General features: G+C 38.2%; 1 protein-coding gene across 3 annotated transcripts in view; it reads left to right on the top strand.

Moving 5' to 3' along the window:
* Positions 1 to 27,180, top strand: part of pole (polymerase (DNA directed), epsilon) — a 142,895-nt gene extending 115,715 nt beyond the window's left edge. The window contains exons 42-49 of one of the 3 annotated variants that reach the window (XR_011963004.1): positions 2,365 to 2,497; positions 12,311 to 12,494; positions 18,749 to 18,880; positions 20,041 to 20,234; positions 21,549 to 21,749; positions 23,194 to 23,366; positions 24,654 to 24,743; positions 25,063 to 25,118. Coding sequence is in view for 2 of the 3 variants with exons in the window: in XM_072588000.1 (XP_072444101.1) it covers positions 2,365 to 2,497; positions 12,311 to 12,494; positions 18,749 to 18,880; positions 20,041 to 20,234; positions 21,549 to 21,749; positions 23,241 to 23,366; positions 24,654 to 24,743; positions 25,063 to 25,176 (1,174 nt within the window). In the remaining variant the exon portion in view is untranslated. Of the gene's footprint in view, positions 1 to 2,364; positions 2,498 to 12,310; positions 12,495 to 18,748; positions 18,881 to 20,040; positions 20,235 to 21,548; positions 21,750 to 23,193; positions 23,367 to 24,653; positions 24,744 to 25,062 lie in introns of those variants that run through there. The other 2 variants (XM_072588000.1, XM_072588001.1) reach the window with 2 other exon arrangements.
* Positions 27,181 to 27,643: the final 463 nt, after the last annotated feature.

Below are 27,643 nucleotides of genomic sequence, written 5' to 3'. Positions count from 1 at the left end.
ACCACCATATGAGTTCCTTGAGCAAATAATCTATGGGGAATGTCAGAAAGCTAACAAGTCTATTCAATAGGGCAGTTTAGCCCTTGTATCCACTACAAGGAAGGCTCTTGCTATGCCCTCACTGGGGCATGGGAGGTTCTCAGGATGTAGTTGTCATGAGGAGTTGTGAGACTTGTGACATTATCCAGTTGCCCATTGCATCACCAAAGTTGTCATGCTACATTGGGATCGAAGTCTGCCAGTAAGCCACCATTATATTCCCCACTTCCCGAAACAAAAGGCTCCCTTTCACATTACACATCATGTCCTTGCATGTTTATATTCCACTGAGAGTCTGGCAGCTGTGAAGCATTGCATTCTGCTGCTAGCTATTGAACATGTTTGAGGACTGGAAGCATCTGATTCTGCTTTGAATTGTCTGATTACAGTTGCTTTGCTGATGAAACAAGGAGGGAATGAGTCTGCACAAATTTATGCTCCTGCTTACCTTTGGCCAAGATTTGGGTAAAGAATGTCCTGCCAGTGGAGTGCAGATTGAAGCCAGTGGAGTGCAGATTGAAGCCAGATGAGTGACTTAAGTGAATCAGTGGCTGCATGATTACTCAAAAGCTCCCAATCTGGTCTCCAATTCCATGCTGTGAAGAAATGAGCACTTTTCATGCAATGTGCACTATTTTGTGCAGTTATTGCACAGATGACCTTATTGCAAAGTTCCCACTGTGTTCTTGCATGAGAGTTTCACATTTTGCTTGAAGGCTTTCAAGAACTGCTCCTTATCATTATTTCCCAAGTTTCCATGACTGTCCATGGCCTACGCTCCTGACTGACAGGACAGCCCTAACTGAACCCACCCCCTCAGACTGAGCTACCTATAAGCTCTGAACTGGTTGCATTTGACCTACAGGGCTAATCATGACCCAGCACACAGACTGCAAACAAATGGATCTCTGGATTCTGGTACAATTAAGTGCCTGACCAGCTATGGACAAGCCTCTTGGCTGAATGTAGTTACACTTGACTTCACCAAGGACTGTTCACCTTTGAGGTGGTTATTTGACACAAAAGCACTCTTTATTACATAAACTGCAAGCAGATGCTGGAAGTATGATGTTGACACAGACTGCTGACAGATGCTGGAGATTAGAGTCAAGATCAAAGTGGTGCTAGAAAAGCACAGCAGGTCAGGCAGCATCTGAGGAGCAGGAAAATCGATGTTTCAGGCAAAAGCCCTTCATCATAGACTACTGACATACTGCGAAATGACTTGACCTTGACTTTTCCATGCTCACCACTATGACAAGCTGCCTTCCATTACTTCTGCAATAAAAAACAATGCAAGCCACAAGTTGCAGCCTAGAGCCAAGCACTGAAGATCCTGTGTGCGCTAAAATGCAGCGTGACCCGCGCATAAGCTGGAAGCCTGTAACCTCATGCTGAAGTCAGTGAGTATGTGCTAAGGAAACAATGGAAAGTAGACAGGCTGGCAGCCTCCGCAAAAGCACAAAGTGAGTCAGAATTAAGTCAGTAGGTTAAGAGATGTGAGAGGCAAAAAAAATGGTGTTATGGGTGGAGGGTGACTTACTTCTGATGACCTGTCAATTTAAGACCTGCTTGTTCAGGTGAAAGAAAAAATTAAGGATTTTCAATATTAATTTCTTAACCACCGCACTTTAAGTTAAAGTAAGTTATCTAATATAATCTATGGGTTTTTTTTGCTTATTGTGGACCCAAACTAATTGCTGATTTGCCTAATTTATTTAATAAATAAAATTAGTTGTAAAAAGCTTTGGAATATTCTAGATAAATGAGAAAATAAGTTCTGTGGCTCGAGCAGACCAACAAATAATTACACCATCCTTGCTTATTTGAATCCGACATTGTGACATTATGTAAGTGAGGATAAATGGAAATGAACTGTATGAACACTTTGACAAAGGGTCAGTTAGACTCTAAGCGTTAGCTCTTTTCTCTCCTTACAGATGATGCCAGACCTGCTGAGATTTTCCAGCATTTTATCTTTTGGTATATGAACACTCTAACTCACACAAAAAAAACCTTGGTTTTGTATAATCTGTTCAGGTTTTCTACTTTGAGTCAAAGCAATTGTACACTTGTATGTGTCTGATTTGATTGTTAGCACTCGATATTTTATTATTAGGTTGCATATTTCTGTGATTTGGTAGAGTGAAGTAGCTCTGAAACCTGGCTTTAAACCAATAGATCATAAAAGCGATGTGGGAAATTTTAGAACCATTCAGATTAAAGGTCTAGCGTTTTTGAGATTGGAGTCCTATTTAGCAATGCTGCCATCATTAAATGTGCTTCCTGAGTAATTCATCCTTTTTATTTCAAACAAACACGCAGCATTCATTCCCGTGAGATTTTCCACTCCCTCTCCATCTCGTTTTCTCGCTGCTGGGAATTTCTGCTTTGGATGGACCCAGCTAATTACGCTGGCATCAAGGGTAAACTTTCCTCCAGTATTCTCATTGGAGAGGTATGGAACTCTTCTTTTGCTCTAGAGTTGTTGTATAGTATTTGTAGATCATGACCAAATTTATCAAAACTTTAAGGTAAAATAAAAGTAAAACACTAGCTACATTGGTGAAATATCCATGAATAATAAGTACAGCTCTGTGGTTTTAGTGATTCTGCTTTTCAAAGATCTTCACTTGTCAAGAATTATTTAGAATTTTGCCTTTTATGAACAATCTAATAAGGCATACATAATCAAAGGCACTTTAGGTTGAGTGCTACCTTTTCTTTTTTTTCTCATTGTTTCATTATTTGTTAGAGCATTTGATCATATGCTTCATTATTGGCTGTGCCAGGTTTTTTATTTACCAGATTAGTGATACAAAATCTACAATCTCACTGCTTGCAGGGTTTGGAATTTGAAAATTTATTGTGCGTACCATTGTTGCAGGGATGTACATCTTGATCTTGAATCCCAATTAAATGATCGATCTTTTGAGAATTGATTCACATTCACTTAAGGGATGCTGAACTATGAAATCTCATGTTGAAATATCCACAGTTCATTCACTGAATCGATAAAATGCCAAACACTTAAATATATGCTATTATACTTCACTCTTGTCAGTTGGTCCCACATTCACCACCCTGAAAATGGAAAGAAATACATTCTGCTGGTTATTTGAATAAAGTGCAGCTATGATTGAAAACCATTTAGCGGTTTACTTACCTAGGTCATGCTGCAAAGTTATGTATCTCAACATTACTGTTCGAACTGTATATTTGTAAGGCTCTGATGATCATCAGAGTGAACACCATCAATGGCATTCTAACTTTATACAAGAAACAGCACTGCAGAAGCTGGGTTAAATTAGTTTCATTTGCTAACAGACTTGCCTCAGTTCGAAAAACTGATCTTGAAGATTATGTTGACTCTCCATGTTACATAAGTAAACAACTGGTATTAACTTTATATATTAATTCCTTTTTTTTAACTTTAATTTCATTTTGTAGTTGTATAACAAGTTGAAATTAACGATTTGATTAATCTTGGGGTGCATATGGCATCAAAACACCACTGGGTCACTCAAGTAATTGTTCCTGCAGAAATGTTGGTGGGTGCTTGTTCACATATTGTAAAAACAAATTCTTCAAAATATAAAACGGCGCAGACTAGAGGCTAGGCGCCAGTGTGGTCTGGTTTGGAAGATCGCTGTTCTGAACTTTTATTTCTCCAACACTGGACATTTTATTTCTCTCTTTTCTTAGATCTTGTAACTATAGAATCTGTACCTAGGACCCTTGTACCTAAATTGGTGCTGTAAGTGGCAACATATATGTTTTCACTGTACTCGTTGAATATATATGACAATAAAGCTAATTCATTCATTCACCTGAGTGGAAGATTCGTTAGCTAAAGGGAGAATCAGGTTGTCTGTTTGTTCACTGACGTGGTGAGTTTGTTTTCGGAAGTTTCGTTACCATGCTAGGTAACATCATCAGTGAGCCTCTGATGAAGGCCTGGTGTTCTGTCCCACTTGCTATTTATGTGTCTTGGTTTGTTGTGATGGGTGATATCATTTTCGGTTCTGTTTCTGTGAGGTTGGTAAATGGGGTACAAGTCTATATGTTTGTTAATGGAGTTCCAGTTTGAATACTAGGCCTCTAGGAATTCCCACACGTGTTTTTGTTTGACCTGTTCCAGGATGGATGCATTGTCCTGGTTGAACTGGTGTCCCTCTTCATCTGTGTGTATGGATACCAGTGACAGTTACAGGAAAGCCACACACACAGACCAGATACTCAATTACAGAAGCAATCATCCCAGCATCCACAAGCGGACCTGCATCAGGATACTATTCAAACAAGCCACAACACACTGCAGCACACGGACTACAAGCAGCTGAGAAGAAACAACTATACAATGTATTCACAAACAATGGTTACCTGATGAGTGTAGTCCACCGATTCCTGCACAAAGGACCTAAACAGAAAGACGCAACATGCCCAGAGACTCTAGTCACCCCACCATATAATCACCAGACTACTCTGGCCCCTGGGCATCATGGTAGCTCACTAGCCTACTACCACACTAAAACAACTACTGATGAATTTAAAAGACCCTCTACCCATGACCAGCAAAACGAATGTAATATACAAATTACCCTTCAAGGACTGCAACAAACATTACATTGGACAAATCGGCAGGAAACTAGTCACCAGTATACATGAGCACTTACTAGCCACCAAAAGACATGACCAATTATCCTTGGAACACCATGGAAAGTTTCAAGAAATTGTGAGGATAATTCTGTTATCTACAGCCGGGGGTGAGGTGCCGACCGACTGGAGGATGGAAATGTTGTACCTTTATTTAAGAAGGCTAGTAACAAAAACTAGTGAGCCTGACATCAGCGGCAGGTAGGTTGTTGGAGGGGATTCTGAAATGCATTTGGAGAGGCAAGGACTGATTAGGAATACTCAACATGGCTTTGTGCAGAAAACATCGTCTCTCAGTTGAGACTCAAACTCATAATTGAGTTTTTTGAGAAGTAATTGGACGTAAAATTGGCTTGATGGCAGAAGACAGAGTGACGATGAAGTCGGCAAAAGTGAGGATTGCAGATGCTGGAGGTTAGAGTCGAAAGTGTGCTGCTGGAAAAGCACAGCAGGTCAGGCAGCATCTGAGGAGCAGGAGAATCAACGTTTCAGGCAAAAGCCGTTCATCATGGGACAATGAAGGGTTGTTGGTCAGAAAAGAGTCCCATGACCAGTGTTGTTCCGCAGGGATTGGTGCTGAGTCTATTATTGATTATTATTCATATAAACAAGTTGGATGAGAATGTAGGATTTGGAGGAGCCAATTTAGGAAGTAAGTCAGTGGCTGAGGAGTGGCAGGTGGAGTTTAATTTAGATGAATGTGAAGTGTTGCATTTTGTTAAGACAAACCAGGGCAGGACTTGTACGCTATTGGTAGGACTCTGGGGAGCGTTGTCGAACAGAGAGATGTAGGCTACAAGGGCTCAGTTTCTTGAAAATGGTGTCACAGTAGACAGTAGTGAAGAAGGCATTTGGCATGCTTGCCTGCATTGAGTCTAGGAGTTGGGGCGTCATGTTGTACCTCTACTGGACGTTGTTGAGACCACATTTGGAGTATTGTGAACAGTTCTGGTCACCTTGCTGTAGGAATGCTACTATTCAATTGGAAAGGTGCAGAAAAGACTTGTAAGGATATTAGTGGGACTGGAGAGTTTCAGTTATAAGGAGAGGCTGGATAGACTGGGACATTTTTCCTTGGAGCATGTCATGTTGAAGGGTGACCTTGTAGAGGTTTATAAAGTCATGAGGGGCATAGATAATCCAGATAGCAAAGGTCTTTTCCCTAGGGTAGGGGAGTTCAAAACTGGAGGCCATAATTTTAACATGATAGGGGTAAGATTTAAAAGTGGCCTAAAAAGCAACTTTTTCTCACACAGCATGGTTCGTAAATGGAATGAATTGCCAGAGAAAGTGGTAAATTTACAATATTGAAAAGGCATTTGGAAAGGCATATGAATAGAAAAAAGTTAGAAGTATACAGGCCAAATGCGGGCAAATGAAACTAGTTTAGTTTGGGAAACTTGCTTGACATGGATGAGATGGACCAAAGGATCTGTTTCTGTGCTGTATGACTGATTCTACCAGGTGTATAGAGATAGCAAATGCATCTGCCTTGTTCAAGGAAGTTAGTAAGTACTTTCCTAGTGACCACATTCCACTCAGTTTAACATAATCAGTGAATAAAGTTTTAGGAACAATTATCAGGAGAAAGAACATTGACACGTAATTGGAAAATTGAGTTAATTAAGGAGATCCAACACAGACTTGTAAAAGGCAGATCATATTTGGTAAATTGAATTTTTTAAATTAAGTAACAACATGGGAAGATTTTAAGAAAATGTTTGACAAAATTCCACATAAAAGACTGGTCAACACAATTGTAACTCCTCTAACAGGGGAGTTAGTGTTAATTTGCATAAAAAGATTGTTTTCAAAGTCAGAAAATCCAAAGACAACAGTACCATGTGATTGCAAAAAGACAGCAGAAACCGCAGTCAAATGAGCGATGAAATTTAACACCTCCCAAGAATATCCAGGCGTGTTTCAACAAGAGCATGTAAAATATAAGAATTGGTAAACCTACCCCTTTTCTGACCACACCCAGAGCTGCCACCCATTAAATGGTGTAATAATATGTAATTTAAAATGACTTAATCCCCCATAATATGAGATTGGCAATTTGCCAACATTAGATCTACGCTGTATAGTTGTACATTCACTATGAAATTCTTCATACGGCAGTCGACTTATCAATGTTGTCCCCAGTTTTGATTTCCAGGTTTGCAAGTTACTGCAGTGAGCATAACTCCCAAGTCCATTTTTGCCTAATATCCCTGATTTACCTCATTCTCTTTATCCATTGGCCTGCTCACATTGCAGCAGGACTCACTACTGAATTCTGGCACCACTGGGGCTACTGAAGCTACTGGCTCATCAGAGTGGCTGGCACCACTTGTGTATGGATCTTCTGCTGAGTGGCAGAAACTCCCACTCTTGCCCTGTTCCTGCCATTCATTCATATTAAGGGCTATCCTTTTGTTTTCTGTGAGTCAACTGATGTTCAACATTTCTTTGTTCCAGGAATGCAAGTCATGCACACTGAAAACTTTGACCCAATTTGTGCATGTATACTGGGTTGCAGGAACATAGGGGTTCATGTGCATAGATTTTTGAAGATCGTAGAACACGTTGAGAGAGTAGTTACCAAACTAAGTGAACTTTTGTCCTCAATAAGTATTGAGTACAAAAGTACAGAATATCCATGTAGTTCTGGAATACTTCAGGAATGATAATGAGAGTGCAGAGGAACTTAGGAGCAGGAGTAGCCGATTAAGCCTGTCGATCCGGCTTCACCATTAAATATAGTCATGATCAATTTTACACTTCGGTGCCTTTTATTTACATAAACCAAACTTTATCAAAAATTTATCAATCTCTACTTTAAATATACTTAAAGACTGAGCTTTCAGAGCCCTTTGGGATACAGAATTCCAAAGATCCACTATCCTCTGAGTAAAACACATTTCTCCTCACCTTTATCATAATTATCATTCCGTTTATTTTCAGATTGTGCTCCTGGATCTGGGCTCCTCAATCAGAGGAAAACTTCCTGCCTGCATCTACTCAGTCTGTTGTAGGTTTCAATAAGATTACTTCTCATTCTTCGAAATTCTAGAGAATATAAACTAAATTGCCCCAGCCCTCCTTCTTAGGACAGTCACACCATTTTGTGAACAAGTTTGGTGAACCTTTGTAACACTTTTTCAATGGCAATAATATATCTAATTTGAGACAGAGATCAAAACTACTGAGTATTCCAGATGAAGTCTAATCAGATTCCTATATAATTGATGCAAGAATTCACTACTCCTGCCCTCCAGTCCTCCTGCAATAAAGGCTAACATTCCACTGGTTTTCCTATTAGCTTACTGCAGTTGTATGTTAGCCTTCAGTGACCTATTAACCCAAGTTCCCTTTTGCAACTCCACTTTCCAGTGTCTCGCAGTTCAAGAAATACTCTACAAAGCTGTTCTTCCTACGAAACTGGCCTCACATTTTCCAACATCATGTTCCACCTGCCATGTTCTGGCCTTATTACCTGAGCGTGTTCACAGTCTTCTGAATTTTTTTTTTAATCTACTCAGCATGCATCCGTGCTTAGCTTTGCATCATCTGCAAGTTTGGAAATAATCCGTTTGTTCCCACTTCCAAATCATGGCTATACATCGTGAACACAGCCCCCAAGTGCTGATCCTTCCAGAACATCACTAGTCACTGTTGCTAATGTAAGAATGACCCATTTATTCTGATAATTTTCTGCCTGTTAGCCAATGCATTACCACCTACATCAAGTCCTTTCATTTTTCTAACCAGTGTCCTGATCAAAAGCCTTCTGAATTTCCAAATATACAGCGCTATATCTAATAACTTACTTTGATCTCTTTTGTTTGGAACATCTTCAAAAAAAAACTTTGGTTTGGCAAACACAATTTTCATTGCATATCCATGCTGACCAACCCCAATCAACATCATTTTTATCCAAATATCTGTCTATCATGTCCTTTATGATCGATTCTAGCAGTTCCCCTACTATTGATATAAGGCCTACGTGTCTCTAGTCCCCTAGAATTTTTCTTGCTCCTTTCTTCAGTAGTGGGGTGCCATTTGCAAGCTTTCAATCTGCAGGAATCATTAAGCAATCTATGGAATTTTGGAAGAATGATTCTGGGAAGGGGGAAATTTATCTACAAGGTTAGTTTGAGAAAAACGTTTGCGAGCAGAAAAGTTAGATGTAGCTAAAGTATGACAAACTTGGATAAGATGGACAGGGAAAAGTTGACAATAAAAGGAATAGGGAACTCAAATTTGAGGTTTTGATCAAGCAGTGCAGAAGAACATTTTCAGAAAAAATATCAGTGAGTTGTAATAACCTGGAATTTGCTGCCTACTGGGATAATGGAAGCAGGGACAATCCATGATTTCTAAAATAAAATGGATAACATGTGAGGCAAATAAACAAGCAGGATTAATGGGGCAGAGCAAAGGAATGTAACTGACTTGTCAATGGGCCAACTGGCTACCTTTTTTTTATTCACTCGGATGTGGGGATTGTTGGCTGGCCAGCATTTATTGCCCATCCCTCGTTACCTTTGAGAAAGTAGTGGTGAGCTACCTTTTTGAACTACTGCAGTCCCTGTGCTGTAGGTAGACCCACAATGCCATTAAGGAAGGAATTCCAGGATTTCAGCCCAGCAACAGTAAAGGAACAAATATGTTTCCAAGACAAGATGGTTTATGGCTTGAAGGGGAACTTGCAAATGATTAGTATTCCCATGTATATAGTGCCCTTGTCTTTCTCGATGGAAGTGGTTATGGGTTTGGCAGATGCAGTCTGAGGATCTTTGGTGAATTTCCCTACTAACTTGTCAATAGTGCACATTACTGCTACTGAGGTTTGGTGTTGAAGGGAATTGATGTTTGTTGATGTGATGCCTTTACCATGGGATTTTTTTACAAATAGTCCTGATGTTGCATGTGCTGAAAATGTGTTGCTGGAAAAGCGCAGCAGGTCAGGGAGCATCCAAGGAACAGGAGAATCGACGTTTCGGGCATAAGCCCTTCTTCAGGAATTTGGGCTTATGCCCGAAACGTCGATTCTCCTGTTCCTTGCATGCTGCCTGACCTGCTGCGCTTTTCCAGCAACACATTTTCAGCTCTGATCTCCAGCATCTGCAGTCCTCACTTTCTCCTGATGTTGCATGTGAAAGGGTATTCTGAAAGGAAAATTAGATCTTTTAAGGATCTTCATACTCAGGTGTTAGATGAAAATTGTGATGAAATCTACAAAGTTCCGACAGTAATAAGGAAATTTCTGAATATATAGAAGTTTCCATTGTGGGGAGAAAGCAATGGCGGACTGAGAGTAGCGTAGGTGTTACAGGCTTACTTCTAATTTTATTATAAGTGATAACCTTTTGGAAATTTAAGATTTTTATTTTTGATTCTTCTTGGATCTTTAATATTCAAAAAAAAAGCAAAATAAGAAGTGTTTTTTTTCCCAAGAACTGCATTATACCTATAAAGCTTTTGGAGAGGCCTACACATTGACAGAGAAGCCTTCACATGGTCATCTCTGGAGGAGATTTGTTTTACTTTATCAGTGGTTTTAATGCTGTCTGCTGGACTACTTGTGTCCTTCAATTCGATTGTTCAACTAAGTGGCTGATTTTATTTAAGATTTGTTTATTTTCATAAATAAGGTGCTATTGAAAGCTTCATTTTAGGCTTAATGTCATCAAGGGCATACAAGAGACACAGTGAATGGCTAGTGGATTTAGAGAAATTATTACACACTAGAATCAATCAGATAAATGGGAGATTGTCAGGAAGGTAGTTCAGACGTCTTCTATATTTATTCTTTTTAAGACTCGTAGAAAGTTTTTTTTGTTTTTGTTAAAGTTGACAGACATTACAATATAATTGCCTATTCGTAATCAGCTTTCAAATCAACATAACTGGTGATGAGGAATAAGGTTACCAATATGAAAATAACTTAATAGATATCAATCATTACGGGTTTGGATGAGAGGATTGCTATCCTTTTGACTTTGGAAAAGTGAGATCCCTAAGTTTAAAAGCTGAAGTTGTAGTGCGGTTAGACTTCACAAGAGCCCTTAAGTTTTGTATTAACCATTGTTGCACAAACATAGGGCATTGGGTATGCTTAACATTGCATTGAAAGAAGTGGTTGCAAGAGAGGAAGTTGTTTTAACTGCAAAAACTTAATGAAGTAGGCCAGGAATAAATGCTTTGAGCCCACTGAATTCAATGACCTGAATTCAAATTCTTCCTAAAAGATATTTGTGTTGAGTAATGATAAATAAGAAAAAAAGAGCATTTAATTCTGATGATAAAGTAACTAAAATGTGACTGAAGGACTCGGTCAGAATTTGTGTTGGAAAAGCTGTGATAAATGTGATTCAAGACTGGGATGTGCAAGTTGTTAAACATCAGTACAAACCATTGTCATTAATTGTTTTATTCAAGTTGTCAAAGCATGACGATGAAAAGAGCCCAGCAGGTCAGGCAGCATCCAAGGAGGAAGAGAGTCGATGTTTTGGGTAGGACCTTTCTTTGGCCCTGCCTGAAACGTCAACTCTCCTGCTCCTCCGATGCTGCCTGATCTGTGCTTTTTCTAGCGCCACGCTTTATAGTCTCTGACTCTTCAGCATCTGCAGTCCTCACTTTCTCCTTGGTTTATACAAGACCAAAGGAACAATTTTTAAGCATATCTGATGATAATGAACTCCATTTTGGCCATGTATATTGGCAAAGAATACCAAGCTGTATTGCCAATCCAGGAGATTATAAATGAGGGTGTGATACTCCAACTACATAAACTTCTACATTGATTTTGTTCCTTTAACAATGATAATACTCAATTTATATTTGGTTTATGCTCACTGAAAGAGGCGCCAGGGGAATTATACTATTAGGTGTTAACAATTCATTTTCTTATTGCCAATATCCTTCATAAATATCAATTCAATTTTCCTTTGTTATTATAAGTCTTTATTCTAAATTTAGGAGGCAATTTTATGCCAAAGAAATTAGCTTATTAACACTGTATTTTACATTTAACCTGCTGTTCCTGTAAATCTGTCTGAGCACAACATTGTTTGCCTGACTACACAACACTCATTAATTGATATATTAATTCAACACAATCTCTGAGAATAATGTAGGAAAGAGATGGTTTGATTTTTTTTTTAAGTTTTAGCTCATTGTCATTAAATAAGATGAAGAAGAGGAACTTTTTTTTTAAGGCTGTTCAAGATACTTAGTGAAATACAATAGGCATGTCTGCAGTGTTATTTCAGTACAAAATGGCTGTAAGCCAAGCAGAAGTAACTGCAAATTAAAAATTAGTTTGGAATGATGTCGCGTTATATTTCAATGCACATATTTATACCTAGAATAGGTTCTGTGCATAGTTATGGGGCTTAAAAAACTGGCATAATTTAAATGTTTCAATACCTGCATGAATTGGAAGGAAACAATGGTCTCTTTCATCCATACTTTTTGAAATGCCAAAGGAAGTTGATGAGATGTTAGAAGTAAGCAAAGAAAAAAACAAATCAGATTAGAATAGTAATCTTTTGCTAATTAGTTTTGAATCTCCTTGTTCACTATCCTAATTTGTTTTAGACAATGTAAGATCATGTGTTATGTTAAGGTGGAGAGCAATAAAGGAACAAAGGAAAATGTTGAAGATGACAGCAATGATGACGAAGAGATTCATTCTGAAGATGAGGAAACTGGCACTGATGTTGAAGACCTTTTAGACAATAACTGGAATATCATGCATTATCTGCCGCAAGCATCATCTTGTCAGAGCTACTTCCTCATGATTGTCTCAGGTACTGCATTTCAAGTCAGTTGTGCATATATGTGTATCTGTGCACATGTGTTTGTAGATTACATATAAATCTTTTTTTAATGCATTGCAATTAATTTCATGAGTAAAACTTGGCTTTAATCACCTTTTAATGAGGGACTTTCTTCAATTATATTTTATTATCATTGCTAACATCGTAATTTTTCAGAGAGTCTAAAAACTGGCAGATGTCTTCAAAACACAACTTTCTAAAAATAATAACAATGGGCACAATACTTTTTTCAGTTATGAATCCAATGCAACTTCATGGAGGGTATCCAGCACCTCAGGCCACCAAAGCTAAATACGTTTGTGGCATGTGATGTTGAAGTCATTACCAACTCTTCAGCGATTCTGCACGGTGGAGAGGGAAGAAAGTACTAAAACAAATCTGATATTTATGTTTTCGTAGTGTTAGGACTGCTGAGACGAGGAGAGGGATAAGCACAGGCTTTACTAAGATACTGGTAATTTACAAAATTAAGTGGACTCCATGCCAACGTGTTGGCTACAAAACTGTTTGGTACTGTCTAGTGGCTAGACTGACCTAAAAACTGGACAAGCCAGTACAAAACTGGACTGCAAAACTCTCTGTCCGGTTTGTTGTCATCTGGCTTTGGAATGTGCTAGATAATATTTCCTAAAAAACCTAATTGACATGAATCCTTTTTTGTTTTTTTACAACGTAAGTAAAAGTGCAAATATTTCTGTTTGCAATAGCATCCAGCTAGTTTGTGCAACTGTTGAGTTAATGTCTCAGTTAATGAGTGTTGTGTACTCAGGCAAACAATGTTGTTCACAGGCAGATTTACAGGAACAGCATGTAAAATACAGTGTTAATAAGCTAATTTCCTTGGCAAATAAATTGCCTCCTAAATTTAGAGTAAAGACTTATAATAACAAAGGAAAATTGAATTAATATTTGTGAAAGATATTGGCAAAAAGAAAATAAATTGTTTAAACCAAGCCAAATAGTATAATTCCCCTTGGTGCCTCTCTCAGTGAGCATAAACCAAATATAAATTAAGTATTATCATTGTTAAAGGAACAAAATATATGGAGACAAGGCTGCACTGCGTTATTGACAATTACTGTCACCTTGCTGTGTTCCATTCACTTTTGTCATTAACTGTATGGGCTGCAGTCAAGAAAGCAGACCAACACTACTACTACCTCAGAAGGCTAAGGAAATTCAGCATATCTGCAATGATTCTTACCATTTTCATAGATGCACATACAAAGTGTCCTATCCAGATGCATCACAGCTTGACATGGCAGCTGCTTGACCCAAGACCGCAAGAAATTTAGAGTTGTGAACACAGCCCAGTTCATCATAAGAACCAGTATTCCTTCCATTGACTCCATCTATACTTCCTGCTGCCTCGGGAAAGCACCTAACATAATCAAAGACTCTTCCCATCCCAGTTATACTCTCTTCCATTGGTAGAAGATTCAAAGGTTGAAAACATGTGCCAACAGATGCAAGAACAGCTTCCTCCCTGCTGCTGTTAACACTAAGTGGACCTCTCTTATATTAAAGTTGACCTTTCTCTGCACCTTCTCTGTAACTGTGACACCATATTCTATTCTGTTACCCTACATACTTATGTCAAGAATGGTTTATCTAGAAAGCACGCAAAACAATACTTTTCACTATATCTTAGTACATGCATCAATAGTAAATCAAATTATGCAATATTGTGAGAATTCACCTTTCGTCAGCCAACTTTATAAAATGCATTGTTTGGAGCACAAAACACAGGAAGCATCTCGGCTTCTGATAAACTTTGCTCATCCCCCAATAGTCAGAGGGAAATTGAGAAACAAACTTGTAAGGAGATCTCAGCTATCTGTAAGAATAATAGGGTCGTTATGGTAGGGGATTTTAACTTTCCAAAATCAACTGGGACTGCCATAGTGTTAAAGGTTTAGATGGAGAGGAATTTCTTAAGTATGTACAAGACAGTTTTCTGATTCAGTATGTGGATGTACCTACTAGAGAAGGTGCAAAACTTGACCTACTCTTGGGAAATAAGGCAGGGCAGGTGACTGTGGTGTCAGTGGGGATGCACTTTGGGGCCAGCGACCATAATTCTATTTGTTTTAAAATAGTGATGGAAAAGAATAGACCAGATCTAAAAGTTGAAGTTCTAAATTGGAGAAAGGCCAATTTTGACGGTATTAGGCAAGAACTTTCGAAAGCTGATTGGAGGCAGATGTTCGTAGGTAAAGGGACGACTGGAAAATGGGAAGCCTTCAGAAATGAGATAACAAGAATCCAGAGACAGTATATTCCTGTCAGGGTGAAAGGGAAGGCTGGTAGGTATAGGGAATGCTGGATGACTAAAGAAATTGAGGGTTTGGTTAAGAAAAAGAAGGAAGCATATGTCAGGTAAAGACAGGATAGATCGAGTGAATCCTTAGAAGATTATAAAGAAAGGAGGAGTATACTTAAGAGAGAAATCAGGAGGGCAAAATGGGGACATGAGATAGCTTTGGCAAATCGAATTAACGAGAATCCAAAGGGCTTTTACAAATTTCTTAAGGACAAAAGGGTAACGAGGGAGAGAATAGGGCCCCTCAAAGATCAGCAAGGCGGCCTTTGTGTGGAGCCACAGAAATTGGGGGCGATACTAAATGAATATTTTGCATCAGTTTTTATTGTGGAAAAGGATATGGAAGATATAGACTGTAGGGAAATAGATGGTGAAATCTTGCAAAATGTCCATATTACAGAGGAGGAAGTGCTGGATGTCTTGAAACAGTTAAAGGTGGATAAATCCCCCTGGACCTGATCAGGTGTACCCGAGAACTCTGTGGGAAGATAGAGAAGTGATTGCTGGGCCTCTTGTTGAGATACTTGTGTCATCGATAGTCACAGGTGAGGTGCCGGAAGACTGGAGGTTGGCAAACGTGGTGCCAATGTTTAAGAAGGGCGGTAAAGACAAGCCAGGGAACTATAGACCAGTGAGTCTGACCTCGATGGTGGGCAAGTTGTTGGAAGGAATCCAGAGGGACAGGATGTACATGTATTTGGAAAGGCAAGGACTGATTCGGGATAGTCAACATGGCTTTGTGCGTGGGAAATCATGTCTCACAAACTTGATTGAGTTTTTTGAAGAAGTAACAAAGAGAATTGATGAGGGCAGAGCAGTAGATGTGATCGAAATGGACTTCAGTAAGGCGTTCGACAAGGTTCCCCATGGGAGACTGATTAGCAAGGTTAGATCTCACGGAATACAGGGAGAACTAGCTATTTGGATACAGAACTGGCTCAAAGGTAAAAGACTGAGGGTGGTGGTGGAGGGTTGTTTTTCAGACTGGAGGCCTGTGACCAGTGGAGTGCCACAAGAGTCGGTGCTGGCTCCTCTACTTTTTGTCATTTACAAAAATGATTTGGATACGAGCATAAGAGGTACAGTTAGTAAGTTTGCAGATGACACCAAAATTGGAGGTGTAGTGGACAGCGAAGAGGGTTACCTCAGATTACAACAGGACCTGGACCAGATGGGCCAATGGGCTGAGGAGTGGCAGATGTAGTTTAATTTAGATAAATGCGAGGTGCTGCATTTTGGGAAAGCAAATCTTAGCAGGACTTATAGACTTAATGGTAAGGTCCTAGGGAGTGTTGCTGAACAAAGAGAACTTGGAGTGCAGGTTCATAGCTCGTTGAAAGTGGAGTTGCAGGTAGATAGGATAGTGAAGAAGGCATTTGGTATGCTTTCCTTTATTGGTCAGAGTATTGAGTACAGGAGTTGGGAGGTCATGTTACAGCTGTACAGGACATTGGTTAGGCCACTGTTGGAATATTGCGTGCAATTCTAGTCTCCTTCCTATCGGAAAGATGTTATGAGACTTGAAAGGGTTCAGAAAAGATTTTCAAGAATGTTGCCAGGGTTGGAGGATCTGAGCTACAGGGAGAGGCTGAACAGGCTGGGGCTGTTTTCCCTGGAGCGTCGGAGGCTGAGGGGTGACCTTTATAGAGGTTTTGAAATGGTTTGAAATTGAGGGGCATGGATCGGATAAATAGACAAAGTCTTTTCCCTGAGGTCGGGGAGTCCAGAACTAAAGGGCATAGGTTTAGGGTGAGAGGGGAAAGATGTAAATGAGACTTAAGAGGCAACCTTTTCACGCAGAGGGTGGTACGTGTATGGAATGAGCTGCCAGAGGAAGTGGTGGAGGCTGGTACAGTTGCAACATTTAAGAGGCAATTGGATGGGTATATGAATAGGAAGGGTTTGGAGGGATATGGGCCAGGTGCTGGCAAGTGGGACTAGTTTGGTTTGGGATATCTGGTCGGCATGGACAGGTTGGACCGAAGGGTCTGTTTCCATGCTGTACATCTCTATGACTCTATCTATGCTCTGAACCTGCCCGGGGCAAAAAAGTAATAGATTGACCGTCCATCCTTGTCTGAAGGTGGCATACAGTTCTATGGGTACTAGCAATTCTCAACTGTTTCAAGGGCGTGTTTTTGTGCAGATTGCTCTAGGTTTTATCAGTAAGAACAGGATTTATAGTTCGGCCCAAACCTGTCTTCTCAGTCAAACAACAGTTCTCTTGGAACCTGGATTTTTTGGCCCATTACTTGATACAAGTAGCCAATATTTATTTAAATGTTACTTTTAATTCTAAGGCAAGTTTAAGCACATTTATATTTTATTAATTAAATCCTGATCTCAAGAAAAATATTTACAGTGCAAGTTACAACTTAACCTGTAGTAAATTTGAAAATTAACAAGATTTTTCACATATTAAACGGGTCGATCAGATGTTCACGCACTTTGATAGAGTTAACTGTCTCGTTGTGTTTTTGACTTTTTGGAATCATGTCTCTGCACCTCCTTATTCAAACTATTGATCACCAGGCATTGACTGCCATCCACACGATGCCCTGGAGTTTTCTCCTTCAACATCTTCTCTCTTGTACTTCCACCCCATTACAAAACTCATGACCTTGTGGCTGACTACCTACTTCTTTATTTGGCGTCTTGATCTTTTCATTTCACTTTTGAGAGGGAACATATTTCATGATTAAAGGTGCTGCATGATTGCAAGTTGGTCCATGTTTGCAAATGGTTTGCATAGATTTGAATTAAAATTTTAGGGTACTTTTTAAAGGAACTCTACAAATCTCTCATTGTTTCTACGTTGCTGATTCTATATTCAAGGCACTAAGAATTGGCAATGTGGTGGATGCTTGTTAAAAATGTTAAGGTATGTCTTCACCTTAGTTGCCCTCACCTATCAACCTGAGGCCATTTTTAAACTGGATTAAAGTATCAAAAGACTTGGATTGGATCACATGGCAGTATTGAATATTAAAATAGGGAAAGTTGACAGCACTATGTTCAGATGACTTGGAGAGCAGTTTTGGTTGAAAATTGGACATGGATTTTTTTTTGCTGTTTTCTGCCCCTTTCATTCTGCAGATAAGAATGTCGCTGGCTCAGCCAGCATTTATTGCAATGAAGGCAGTTAAGAGTCAATCACATTGTAATGGGTCTGGAGTAACTTGTAGTCCTGACCAGCTAAGGGTGGCAGTTTCCTTCCCTAAAGGAAAGGACATGAGTGAACCTGATGGGTTTTTCATGATCATCATTAGATTTTTATTGAATTCAAATTCCATCATTTGCCATTGCAGGATTTGAACCCAGAACATGAGCTGGGTTTCTGGATGAGCGTTACAGTGATAACACCCTTAGGCCATTGCTTCTTCAATTAATGCAGGTTGTCAGGCACAGGGCCATGAGTTTGGTTATGAGGGGGAATTGCAAAAGCGAAATTGTTTAAGGAGAAAATTCTGAAGCATCAGGTATATGACACTAAAGGCCTAGTGATCAATAGCTTAATAAGGGTAGTGGTGCAAAGAATAACTACAAAAAGTCATTGACGCGACATGGGACAGTTAACTCTATTAAAAGTGTGTGAACATCTGACCAATTTGTTTAATAAGTGAAAATGAAAATCTTGCAGCCACTAGTGTGTGGGACATATGTCATGAATCTGAAGAGAAGGAAGAAATATTTATCTGTGAAAATACAGCAAATTACAAATCCGTCAAACAGAGATAGCGAAAACTAATTCTGACCAAAACTAATATTAATATTTGTAACTGACTTTTTCTGATTCTTCCACTATAATAAATACTATCACCTATAAAACAATGCAGGCTATTAACTGTAACATAATTTTTATAATGCAGTTATATGCACTCATTGCACTGAAATTTTTCAGCTTATATTGTAGCTGTGTACCACAGCATGAAGGAAGAACTAAGACGCAGTGCTCCAGGGTGTACTCCTATAAAACGGCGAGGCACAAGCCAAATCTCACAAGAGCCAGCAGGCGAATCAGGAGCTTCTGCAGGTGAGAAACTGAACTGTAGAAAGTAGTGCTTAGAGGAAAGCACTGGATTTTAATATATTTCTTCTGTTTTTAAAATAATTTAAAGATGCAGTTAATGATAAAAGAAAATGTAGCGCGAAATACATAATATTGCAAAATAGATATTGCTTTTTTCTACATGTCTGTGAGTTTTTAAATTATCTGAAAAATTGAGTTATGTAATTTGAAGAGCAAAATGCTCATCAATCTGCTGTAGTCTTGCCTATTTTTGAATGTTTTTCTGTGAAAACGAAGACGCAGCCACTTGCTGGAATGCTTTTCATACTCTTGTGGTTTCCATCTCACCAAACCTCAATTCTGGATGCCAAATCTGACTAAATGATCGCATTTTGATCCTGAGACAGGACATGTGGCTTCAAGTTCTATTCCAGAGACTAGAGTCCAAGTCCAGGCTAACATGTCATTGCAATGTTAATGGTATGCTCTATTTTTGGAGGTGACCTCCTTCTGATGAGATGAATTGAAATTGAAGCTCCATCTACCTTCTGTTTATACATCAAACATCTTGTGACATTACTTCAAGAACAAGGAAGTTTTCCATTATTGCTTTTTCTATAGTTTATTCCTCAACCAACATTCCACAAATAGAACATTATCTCGTCAATGTCACTTGTTTGTTTTTAATGGGATTTTACCGTGGAAATGTGACAGTCAAAAAGTGCTCAATCTTACAACAGTGTTTTGAAAATTCTTTCCTTGGCCATAAAACACTTTGGAGGTCATGGAGCCTGAGGTTCTAAAGAGATTGAACTATAGGTCAGACATAATCTAATTATAATAGACGAAATGCAGGGTGCACATAATATGGTCACCGATTATCCAATAGGGATTTCAGGTTGTGGGGGAGAAAAACTATCCAAGAGTGATGAGCATGTTGAACCTGCTGCCACAAGTAATTGAAGCAAATTGCGTAGATGCATTTAGAGAGCAGCTAAATCCATGAATGACTGAAAAAGGAATAGAAGATTAAGTGAATATGGTGGGATGAAAGTTTATTGGAGGGGACGCTCTGTGTAGAACGGGAAATACCAGCATAGACCAGTTGAGCAATAAGGCTTGTTACTGTGAGATTGACCACGCTTAACTGAATGTACTTTTTTTTTAAAAACCTCATTTTGCAGGAATGATTACCTTCTCTCAGGAGTATGTGTCTAATGAGCTCACACACAACTTTTTCACCATCACTCAAAAAATTCTGAAGAAAGTGAGCAGCAATAGACACGCCACTGAGCCCTCCGAAATGTTCCCGGTTCTGCCAGGCTCCTATCTTCCATTCAACAACCCTGCACTGGAATTCATCAAATCAGTCTGTAAGGTGAGGAAAGTTGAGCTGAGAATCCAAATGCCTTTTGGAACATGCACATTTGTTAACTGCTATGACTTGGCTTACTTTATTCTATGATTATTATTGGATGTGACATCACTGACTAGGGCAACATTTAATGACCACCTCTAATTGCCCTGAAGAAGCTAGTGGTGAGATGCCCCCTTGAACTGCACAGTCCTTCTGAGGTAGCCAAACTCGGCACTATTCTCGAGGAATTTCCTGGATATTGACCTTGTAACACTGATGGGGCAGCTCCAAGATAAGCTGGTGTGTGGCTTAGAGAATGACTTGCAGGTGACATTACCATCCATCCACTACCCTTCCCTTTTTGAAGTTGTATATTTAGACAGACAAGCAGACAGGTGGCAGACAAGCCTAATGAGATACAGAGTGCATCTTGTGGATTGTGTACACTGCTGCCACTTTGCAAGAATGGTGAAAGAAGTGAATGTTGAAGGAAACATTGTATGCTAGTGAAGCAAGCTGCTTTGTCCTGCATGGTATCTATTTTTGTGTTGGCATTGGAATACCCATCAAGATGAATGGAGAGTATCACACTTCTGACTTGTGCTCGTAGGTGGTGTACAGGCACTGGGGTGACAGGACTGATTTGTGGTGAGAAAGACATTTAAAGTATAGTCCATATGTAATGCAAGGAAAAACCGTGGCCAATTTGTATGGAAAGTCCTACAATCAGTAATGTCAATAAATTACCAGGTAATCTGCTTTTATCGATGTTAGTTGAGAATTGACTCTTGGAGAACTTCCCTAATTATCTTCAATTCATGGAATCTTGTACATTCAATTGAAAACATACACTGAGCTTCTGTTTTACGTTTCATCTGAAAGATGTATTTCATAGGACTGCAGTCCCTCTGTGCTGCTGTGAGATGCTGACCTCCGTTAGATGCTCAGCCTCTGGAGAGAAACTTGAATGAGTAGTTTTTATTTAATTGGCAGTGAGAATGTGAGCAGTGAGCTACAGCTTTCGCTTACAACTCAATAAGTAAGATTGAAGTGCAAATGTTATAACCGTTTTATTATAATATTTAGGCTTGATTTGCATTGTAGGAGCTTTACTCTAAATCTACCCCTGCTGTTCATGACTGGGGTATGCATGATGTCACTGGGCAAATGAAATCGAAAATATTCCACTTTCTTGCATTCTCGCCCTTTTTTGTAAAGCACCATGTTCATATGAATGTTACTGCTCTTATTTAAAAATAGTAAATGCTGTTTGTCATATATGCATCATGCAAGCACCATAGTTGCAATGCACTTTTTTTTTATTTCTTCAAATAGATCTTGTCCCTGGATTCGAATATAACCAACCAGGTTAATAAGTTGAAACGTGATCTTTTACGTCTAATTGATGTAGGGGAATTCTCTGAGGAAGCTCAATTTAAAGACCCCTGCCAGTCCTACATACTAGCTGAGGTTATCTGCAAGAATTGCAACTTCTGCCATGACCTGGACCTTTGCAAAGATCCTTCCATCTTGCAGGTAAGTAAAAAGGGTTCGACATTTCTGGTAGTTTTCTTTTAGCAATCTGACAGTTGTGACTCCAGTCTTGGCGTACCCAGTTGTGAACTTGAAATAAGGCTGTTTTTTAAATATGTGCTCATTGTTTAATTTTTGGATTTTTTAAAAAAAACACAATTTATCACTGTTAGGTTACTCATTCTCTATTTTTTTGATCCAGCTATCCAATCTGAATCTCTCAGGCCCTGTTTGTTTTTTATTCTAAGTGTGCATCCAATTGTCTGTTGAAGGTTGATATTCAATTTGTTTTGAATAATCTTTCAGGTAGTTTAATTCAAATTGTAAAGGTGTCTGTGCCTGCATACAATAAGTCTTACAAAATATTTTGGGCTTGGACTGACATTAGGCAAATAAAAGTTTGAGCCACAGAATGCTCAGTGATAACCATCCCTTAGAAGAGTCACCTTCCTCGGGAGTTCAATGACATTACCGTTGTTAAAGTCCTCACCATTGACAGGGAATTCAGTTAAACAATCCACAGACATACCATGGCTACTAGAACAAGTCAAAGGCTGCAAATTTTGCAAGTGGCTCTCCTGACTCCCTAAAGTTTCTCCACTGAGTCACAAATTAGGAGTGCAGTGGTGTGCTCTTCACCAGGCTGGGTGGTTTCAGCTGCAAACAATGCTGAACAAATTTGAAACCATCAAAGACAAAGTAGTTCATTGGAAACCGAATCACCTGCTTTAAACGTGCCCCAACATGGCTGCAGTACGTACAGTGCGGTGATGCACTGCGACAACAGTACTGCATGACTATTACCACCGAGAATAGCAAAGACAGCAGAGGCACAAGAAGACCATTATCTTTAAGTTTCCTCTCCATAAGTCTGATAAAGTTCTAATTTGGGTCTCCGTCGTTTTACCTTCACCGCAAGGTCAATCAAGATCCTGAAACTCCCTACCTTGTAGCATTATGGAAGTATCTTCCAACTATGGATTACAGCAGTTGAAGAACTCTTATAGGAAACTTGTGCAAACAATAAATGCTAATCATTGCTGGTGACACCATAATGCCATTATTAATTTCATTAGAAAAAGGAAAATCTATTCTGTGGCAAAGTAACAATTGCGATTGCTGAAAAGGGATAGTTTAGTTTGTTTCGAAGTATGCTGCAGTTGGTAAGACATCAAAATAAATAAGTTTCAGAAAAATCCCTTTCTTTGAGTTTACTTGTGTACAGTTCAAAATGCTATCATTTTAGCATCGTTTCTTTCCTCCATTTTAATACATTACCAAAACAAGATAGAAATTCTAATTTTAAATGCTTTAAACACAATATCTCACTTTAATTTTTCTGCTTCAAATTGCAATTTCAGTTCTGAATTGGAATTTTATTTTTGAATAGTGATCATTTGTTTTTATATCTGTAACTTGTTTTAGCTTGCTCGTTCTTGTATTTTAGGGGCTCATGCTTAAACTTTGCAAACAGCGATTCTTTTACTTTGGTAGGATGGTGCTGTACTACCCAAGTGGTGCTGCACGAATTGCCAGACTGAATACGACTCAGATTCTATAGAAATAGAATTGGTAGAAGCACTGAAGAAGAAAATGATGGCCTATACCCTTCAGGATCTGGTACGTTAACATGTCCTGTATATATGTATCACATGCTTGAACCAATGCTACATTGTTTTTTTAAAAAACTTTTTTTTTTTGCTTTCACTGTCGACAGTATTCATAACTTTATATATACCACAAATCTGAATGAAATCCTAGTCCCAGAAACTTGGATCCAATGGTGATTTTTTTTTTTAGCATAAAAGAGCTTTCAGGATTACATTTTTGATGTGCATATATCATTCAGCACAGAAAAAGGAATTAATTTTTAAGAAGATTTGGACTTGTATTTTGTTTCTAACTCAAGTCACAGGAAATAGTTTGTGCCCTGATGTTGAAATCGGAAGAACGGAGGCACTAAATTGGGCCAGTAACTCCTTTTGATATCAAGGAACACCAGCTTCTTGACACTGCACCGAACACTTGATCATCTCCCTTCCATTTAAGTGACCATTAGTAGAGACTGGAGTTCAACCAGGGCACTGTATAGTCAATTTTAACTATTCCCCGATGTTTCATTCTATTATTTTCACTATACAATATAACATTTTACTGGTCGTATCCATTCCTGCTGTGCATCGGATGTTTTTGAATGCCAGGTATACGAAGACACCTAGTCTTTTTAAAATTCCATCCTTTAACTTTTTCCCACATCATATTTCGAATATACAATGCCTTTTTTAAAAACCCTGTGTTAGTATTTAAGATTTATCAATATTCCACTGATTTATCTGTTTCTACCAGCATTTTGGTATCAAATTAACCTATTTGAGTTTCTGAGGCCAGATCATAGATATAACTTGAAATAATAGAGGTAAAGATGCCACAGTCCTACTGAACCACAAGAACCAGACCATAACACTTTCATAAGAAAGAGTTGACTGGTGGTTTTAACCTGAAGATCACCATACCTTAAATGAAGGGAGAGATTGAGAAGCTGCCTTTCGCAGTAACCTCAGCTAGTATTAGAATTGAGCCCACACTGTTGGCATCACTCTGCATCACAAACCATAGAAGACCAACCTTATCTTTTGTACAGACATGGTGGGCTGAAGAAATTCTTCTGTACAAATGCTATTCTTTGACGATCTCATTCAGTATTCCTCAGTCCATTTACCATTCTGTTCATTTGTAGTTTTGGTTCTGTAACCAGTGTTTTGGAAGCGGAGTCACAAAACTTTTGCCAGTCTGTCTCTTCCAGATTTATTGGATACAATTTCAATCTGTGTTGACTAAATGAATGCTAAAATTATAATTGCTATATTTCCTACTTAATGCACTAAAAAAACCTTTTTGTTTTTCTAGGTTTGTTCAAAATGTAAAGGCATCAAAGAAGCCAACATGCCTGTTTATTGTACTTGCGCCCGGGACTTTGATTTGACCATTTCCATAAAGGTATAGTGCGTGCATCCCACTGTTCTGTGGTATCGTTTGGATAAATGTTGTCCATGTCAGAATCTTCATTTGATTTTGATTGGAAATAATTGTTTTTTTTTTACTTGTAGGTGTACTTTACTTAATTTTGTCAATATTCATAAAACAAAATCAAGAATCACCGAACTTACTTTAAATTAGTCTGCTTGCCCATCACCACTTGACAACCCTCCCTCCAAAAAAAGCTGAGTTTTCAACTGTGTTGCAAACCCTTTTGTTTATATGTTCAGTAACATTTTATAAATGGTCTAATTCATGCATTTTGTTTTTATGTATATAGGGATTTACGGAACAAATCCAAGTATTTAGAAATATTGCCAGACACTACAGTATGCCATTCTTGTTGGAGACTGTTGATTGGATGTTTAGAATGAATACACACCTAAGGCCATGAAGACAAAAGAACTAACAAGATGGACAAATATCAACTAAGTTATGGACATCACTCTTTCTCGGTGCATTTGGAGTTAACCATATCTACGCTTAAGTACTTGATTAAATCTGTTTCGCTAATTCCAGCAGATACAACATAATTTGAGCATTCTTCTAGTGTGATGGATCATATGGTCTGAACAGCAACCAACTGGTTTTTGGGGGTACAGTGCAAGCAGAGCAATTTCTGCCAGTGACAAAATTACATTCTCTAAGGAATTGTTGAATAATAAAACTGATTTCTTGAAAGAATGAACATCAACCAACTTAAGTGCATCCTGACTAATTCAAGTGTAGATTCTAGTAAATTAACGAGGTGTCTTTGTTAAATAACATCTAGTTCAGGCACTGCTTCCAAACTATTACATCTAGAATCACCTGGTAGGTGATTTCAATGCCATAATATATATTCCAAATGATTTACATCTAATAAGCTGTTACAATTAAGCTCAAACAATTTAGAAACTTACTTGAATCTTGGAACTATGTTCTGGCCTTAAATTCTGTTCCTGGTATGTTTTCAAATCTGTGCAGTATGTGATACTTAAGGAGGCATTTTCCCTGTGTTAGAATATTGTATTTCTGGACATTGGAGGAAATTTGTTTTAAACAACATCTGAGTATTACATGCCTTAATCTTTATGCAATGTGAGAAATCAAAAGAAAACCATTAAGTTGATATAGAACTAGTCATCAAGTAAATACCAAAACTTGGCAGCATTCTTCTGGTAACCTAATTGGTGATTGTTGTGATTTATGTTTTTATAAAGCTATGTAATGCATAATTCAACCTGTGAAAGCATATTCACAAATGTATTTTACACCACAAAACCATGAATTTATTCACTTTTTTGTAGAATTCAAACAAGTGAATAAAATAGAATAAATTAGTAAGCAATAGGTTAGAATGCGCTAATTGAACGAGGCAATGAGTACTATGTCAGCATAGAGTTTTATCTGACTTTTATCAGTGTGTTGTATTTCTCTACTATTTATGCATCACACTTATTTAATTAGTCAAATTAGAAACTGGTACTTATATCTGAATGGCTAGTTGCAAACTTTGTAACAATTAATCTTAAATATGTTCTAATCTACACTTTATTTAAAATCAAAAATTTTAATCAGTTATCAGAAGTTAAAGCCATCCGTTTAAACCTTGTACAACATGACTTGGAAAATCACCTTAAACAGAAACTTAAAATGATAGAGCAACAGTTTTTGTTTTGAGTGACCTAACTGCAATTAACAATAATACAGGCTAGTATTAATAGACCAATGTTTCTGGGCCTTCACCTAATCAACTTAGAAGAAAGACTAGGTAAGTGTAAAAGGAGTTTCCTATATGGCAGTACCCCAATCTTTTTATTGTTTTAAACAGAATTTTGGTTCCTCTGTTGGTCCACCATCTTAAAATATGATTGCTGGGATCATTGTGCTGTCATTTAGAAGTGCCCATTAGTTAAGCGAACAAATATTCCCTGTCTTGTGACATAATTTGCTGTTTTGATTAGCTAAGCATTTCATTTATAAATGAACCAATTATATTATTGTCTTTTTAACCTGTATTTTTGTTTCAATTCCACCAATTTCCAGATATCCGGATATATTTTACTTGGTATGATTGTTTAGGAAATTGCAACAGAGGGGTTTGAAGGAAAAAGTATTCCTATCCATACTGGGTCATATTCATGACTTTAATTCTTTAAGTGTGAGCGCTGTTTTCAAACTCTTTTTGTTTGAATATTTGGTATTCTGAAATCTCTGCAGAGAGCTATTTGGTTATGCAGCCAACTTTTTTTAATTCAACATTAACTGCAGCACATTTCGCAGTAATCGATGAACAGCAAATTAACCTTTTTACTTCAATAACAATTTTCTATTGAAACTGTTAGATTTTTTTTACAATGTTTTTACAGTGCAATACAAATAAAACATTCAGTTTTGTGAATCTTGGACACCCTCACTTGCTTTCATGTTTAATATTTTTAACTTGTCTACCAATCAGCATTGGTATGTAACAGTGATATAGTGATTCCTTGGCATTTAACTAGTATTTACTGTGCAGGAACAGGCTGTTGAACCCAAATGGTCTTTGCTGGTGTTTATGATGCATGTGAACCTTTTTTAACACATCAATATATTCCTATATTCATTTTTCATTCATTTCCAGTTTTCCCCTTAGATACATTTATGCCATCAGACTCAATAATTATGATATCAAGTTCCACTATCTAACCGCTCTAAAGATAAAGTTTCCAGGTTTCTCTTGAATTCCATATTGGATTTATCAGTGACTATGTTTATGACTCCTACGTTTATACTGACCCAATACTGGAATTATTTTCTCAATATTTAGTCTGAGTCCTACAGCAAGGAGACAAGCCCTTTGGCCCAAACTGGTCCATGCCAACCAAAATGTCTGTCCA

This window comes from Chiloscyllium punctatum, chromosome 17, assembly GCF_047496795.1.
Source record: "Chiloscyllium punctatum isolate Juve2018m chromosome 17, sChiPun1.3, whole genome shotgun sequence".
Lineage (NCBI taxonomy): Eukaryota > Metazoa > Chordata > Chondrichthyes > Orectolobiformes > Hemiscylliidae > Chiloscyllium > Chiloscyllium punctatum.
This window is presented reverse-complemented; position numbering and strand designations above follow the sequence as displayed.